Below are 4974 nucleotides of genomic sequence, written 5' to 3' on the forward strand. Positions count from 1 at the left end.
TACTTTATATAAAATATAAGACTGAATAAATTTTATAAGATTTTTCTGTAAAATTTTAATGTTCAATTCTTCCAGAAAATAACTGTCTGTAATGATTTGTGCTTGAAATAAAATTAATAATTTTTACATACATAATGTATGCGTAATATAAAATTAAACAAATTAAATTTTAAGATTATTTAAAACTTTTGAAAATATTTTACATTTTTGAACAATACGTTTATAAGTTTATATAATTTATAAAAATTATACTTATTAAATTTTATTTTTCCTTATCAAGTTTACTAATTTTGTTTATTTTTATATTTTATATTGAATGGAAAATGTAGGTCTCTTGTATATTTTGATAAGTATGATTTATTATTCATTTTACTTCGCTATATAAATAAAATATTAGCTCGTCACTTGCCCTTCTGTAATATCCAGGCAGCTTTTTACTGTGGCACTTGCGTCATTCTCTAGAGTTTCTATGCTAAATGAAGTATCATTTTCTGTTAGTTTGGAAATGTTTTTTTTGATTTTTCTGAAAAACTTATTTTTACCAATTTTTCTTTTTATTGGTTTATTATTAACAGTAAGAGGGCTTTCGATGAATCTAAAATATAACTCTTTCCACGCTTTTCTAAACTGAGAGCCGAACACAAAGTACAAGAAAGGATTTACGCAACTATCAAGCAACGGTAAAATATGATATAATATAGAAAGTAAAATCTCAACCACGTTAGGGTATGCAGCATAAAATTTTCTGATAATTTTAGTCCATAAATTGAGAAGTGAAATTGTAGAATGTGGCACATAACATAAACTAAAAACAATAAAAGCTATAAAAACTGTTTTAACGGCTTTTACCTCTTTTCTGGGTAACTTGTTTTTGTTAGAGTATAATTTATTTTGGTACGTAGAGATATTTTGTATCACCCGAAATATATGCATGTAGCACCAAAAAAATATAATAACTGGCAAAAGGACTATGACAATTAACATTGTGGGTAAATAGTATTTATTTTCGTTTAAGCATTGTCGTTGCTCCATCACAATGATAACTTTACCTTTATCCCAATGAAAAATACCCAAACTTGCCCAGAGTGCGCACCAAAGCCAAACAAGTAAAATATAAAATTTCACTTTTTTTTTAATGAAATGTGTACTATAGAAAAAGGGCCTGGTTATAGCAATAAATCTGTCAACAGCAATGACTGTCATATGAAATGCTGCTGCGATCGAAAATAAATAGTCAGCAAACGTTGAAAATACGCAGTACTCAAATGAATGGCAGAAGTTTAAGTTATTTTTAAAAAAATCAATTTTATAAGTAGCAACAAATAACAAAACACCTATATTTGCATTGGCTAACGAAATAAGGAAATAGTAACCAGTTATACTACGAAGTTGTCGAGACCCCAAGATAACTATTACGCATAAAACATTACCAAGCAAACCAATAACGAGCATACATGTACAGATTAGCAAAAAAACTAAATGTCTTGTTGTTGTTGTACTCTCACAATAATCAGTAGTTGAACTAGATGTATTCATGTCTGTTTTTTTTTTTAAAGTAGTGAAGTTTACACGTTTTATAAAAAGGTTTGTTGATTACGACTTTTTCTAGTTCTTATAAAAAATATTTCAATTACATTATTATACATTTTCATTTATACCTTTTCTAAACTAAATTTTCATATGCTTCAAAGTTTGCGTACGTAATTTGTTTTTTCTACACAATTTACAAGGCAAAATTAGTATTATTTACTCTACCTATTATAGGAATCATTTATTAGATCTATTGTTTGGCTTGTTTATTCGAACTACTATTAGCGTTATTTGTACGACAAATTATTAAGAGCCATTGTCTGAGAAATCTTGGCAAAATAATAAGTAAGGAAATTCTGGAAGTGATGTCTTCAAATTGTCCTCATTTTTAAGTATTTTGTAAAAGACAATGAAAGTAGACCACTGGTAAAGTTTTTTTTGAAAATTCTTATTTATTTTGGAGACTTTGAGAGGCAATTTTAGCAACATGAATATGACAGAGACATTTCTTTTTAATTTTTATGCTAATCTGGGTAAATTTCTACAGTAAAAGTAAAAATCCAACATGGTTACATTTTTGATTATCTAGAAATCATGGTCTGAAACCACAAAATTGAAATTTTACCTAAACTTTTAGCTCTAATATCTCTTAAGGCTATTACTTGCACGTAGTTTTCTTAGATGTTTTTGAAAGAAACAAAGGCATAAGTTAACTTTATGGAAAAAAAATCATGTGCATGCAAGGACCTGGGAAGGAGTAACCTGCCAAAAATCACTTTTTGCGTTCAACGCTCTTCGTTAGATTACTCATAACAACCGTGGCCTTCGGTCTGCCATGAACAGTATAAGCTATTTAGTTTCTTTAAACATGCATCTTCCAATATCTAAAAAAAAATCCATGTGCTCGGATGATTAAAAGTTTACAGAAGTCTTAAAAGTATCCTTATTTTGCCAAATTTTTACTAAAAAAATACCCTAGCAACGGTATTGATCCGCTTAGCAACGGTTACTTTACAGCCTTAATAATTAGTAATGTAATTAAAAATTTTAGTATAATGGAACTGTACAAGAGCACTTGACAATAATACATATTGCACTTAAAATAAAAGCAAATAAAAATTATATATAAATAAATACATTGTTCTATCTAACATAATATTATATATTATATCAGGTAGAACATTGTATTTATTTATATATATATATTTTTTGTATTTATTTTATATATTAGATAGAACATTTTATTTATTACATTTGTAGATAGAACAGGATTATACTGCGGGGACGAAATGACTGCCAACTTAGTGTGATATTTGTGTAAATGACTACTTAGTACATACCATGTTTAAAAAAAGCAGCTTGCTCTTTTGTGATCAAAAAAAGCAGTTTGCTCTTTGTGTGAAGCATTTGGATCAAGTCCACTATCCTTTCAGATAAAGCAAAAGCGAACAGAAAGTTAAGAAAAAATTAAAATGCAGGTTGAGAAGATATTTGCTGAAGCAACTTCACCTGGTCAATCAGAAGCATTAATTTCTCAAGTGTTACATAATGAGGATGAAGGTGCTTCAACTTAACTGGTTCCAGAAGATCTTGTTGTACCAGTTAAGATGTTTCAAGAAAGCGATTCTTCAGGACAAACTCTTTTGTTTTCAGTTATTAGCCATAACAAGTACATTAAAGAAACATTAATGAAAATCTTTGATTGCAAAAAATATCAAATTGAAATAGCGCACAAGTTGCAAAAAGAAACCAGAGGATTTTTTATACCAAAAAAGGAAAAGGTAAACATATGCTGAATGCCACAGGGAAAAATAGAACATTTTTTAGAATTTATGTTTTGTCAAGGTTTGCTGCAAGGTGTAAATAAAATAAAGTTTGACAATGGAGAGGAACAAAAAGTGGCTAATGCCATTTTAATGATGAAGTTTAGCCATACAATCACATTTTATAAAGAAATTTGTCAAGAAACTAATTATCTCCCTATGTCAGATACTTCTGTATAGAGAATTCTTTGAGGAATAAAACCTTCTCAACGGAAAGGTTTCGTCGGTCTTGATGATGTCACGGCAGCAGACATAAATGGGTTTTAAACTTTGACTGCTATTTCTGAAAAGTGGAAGCATAAAAATAATACTAAATTGCTTGAAAAGGGTAAAAGATATCTGAAGAGTAATTATCCTTCCAAATGTAATGAAAATTCCACTTTGCATAGTCACTCTACTTCTTTTGCCCTTTCAAATATAGATCCAAATTTGAATCAACCCACTATAGCTGCTGACAATGAACAATGGACTGACTGTGTTAACCTCATTTTAGCAATTAACCAGGTTCGTGAGTTAGTTATAGAAAGTAAAGATGAAGATCTTCTATATGATTTAAATATGGCTACAGAAGATGTTGAAGCTGATATAAAGCATCAAATCCGTGATGTACAACAAAAAATGGCTAAATTAATGGCTTTTAGCAACTTGATGAGGAAACTGGTTTTTGGCTGAAAGATTTTTGTCAAAAATTTTTGCCAGTTAAATTCCGTGAAAGCCAAAAGGATTATTTTAGAAAGAAAGGAATGACTCTGCATGTTGATGTCTTCTTCTTCCATGAAAATGGTCAAATGAAAAAAAAAGTCTATATCACTGCTGTCTATAGATGTCAGCAAAGCCTTGTTGATATACTCTGTCTTGCTGATCTTATTTTAACCAAAGTTAGAAATGATTTTCCTTGTTTAAAAAACCTTTATGCAAAGTCAGATAATGCATCATCTAATCATGGCAACTTCTACTTAGAAGCCCTTTACAAAGTTTGCAAAGCAAAACAATTCTTTCTTAAAAGGTATGATTACAATAAGCCGTCACGAGGAAAAGATTAATGTGACAGAAAGTCAGCAGGAGCGAAATGTGTCATTAGGAGTTTTGTTGATGCTGGAAACAATTTGTTGACTGCAGAAGATATTTATTATACTGAATTATTAGTAGAACACGTGCTGTCAGAAAACCACGATTCTCGATCTGTGACAAAATTTATGATAAGCAAAGAAAGACTTTCCTATGTCAACAAAAAAAACCTAAATTCGAGCCTTAATTCTTCTGATCACCTGCTATTGTCCCATTCTATCATTAAACAAGGGATTGAAAGCTTTACAAACATCACTGGATGGGCATTACCAAAAAGAAAAGTATTTAAATATTCTTCAAAACAAAAAACATTGCTAATGCAGATGTTTATGACTGCAGAAGAACGTGGGAAGAAAATGAGTCCAGAGCAAGTTCACCAGCAGCTGAGGACAATGTTAAAGTCAAGTGAATATATGATAACTCAACAAATTCAATCATTATTCTGTAGGCAAGTAAATTAACTTGTATATTTACAAATACCCAAAGTATGTATGATAAAAAATGAGACTTTTTTCTTTTCTTGAGACTTGAAATAAATATTAAGCAATTCCTT

General features: G+C 29.7%; 1 protein-coding gene across 1 annotated transcript; it reads right to left on the reverse strand.

Moving 5' to 3' along the window:
• Positions 1-230: 230 nt before the first annotated feature.
• Positions 231-1636, reverse strand: LOC105845811 (beta-2 adrenergic receptor). The gene has a single exon (XM_065789861.1). It carries the CDS (start codon positions 1534-1536, stop codon positions 394-396), a length of 1143 nt encoding a protein of 380 aa, XP_065645933.1. The 5' UTR covers positions 1537-1636; the 3' UTR covers positions 231-393.
• Positions 1637-4974: the final 3338 nt, after the last annotated feature.

Source organism: Hydra vulgaris, chromosome 02, assembly GCF_038396675.1.
Source record: "Hydra vulgaris chromosome 02, alternate assembly HydraT2T_AEP".
NCBI lineage: Eukaryota > Metazoa > Cnidaria > Hydrozoa > Anthoathecata > Hydridae > Hydra > Hydra vulgaris.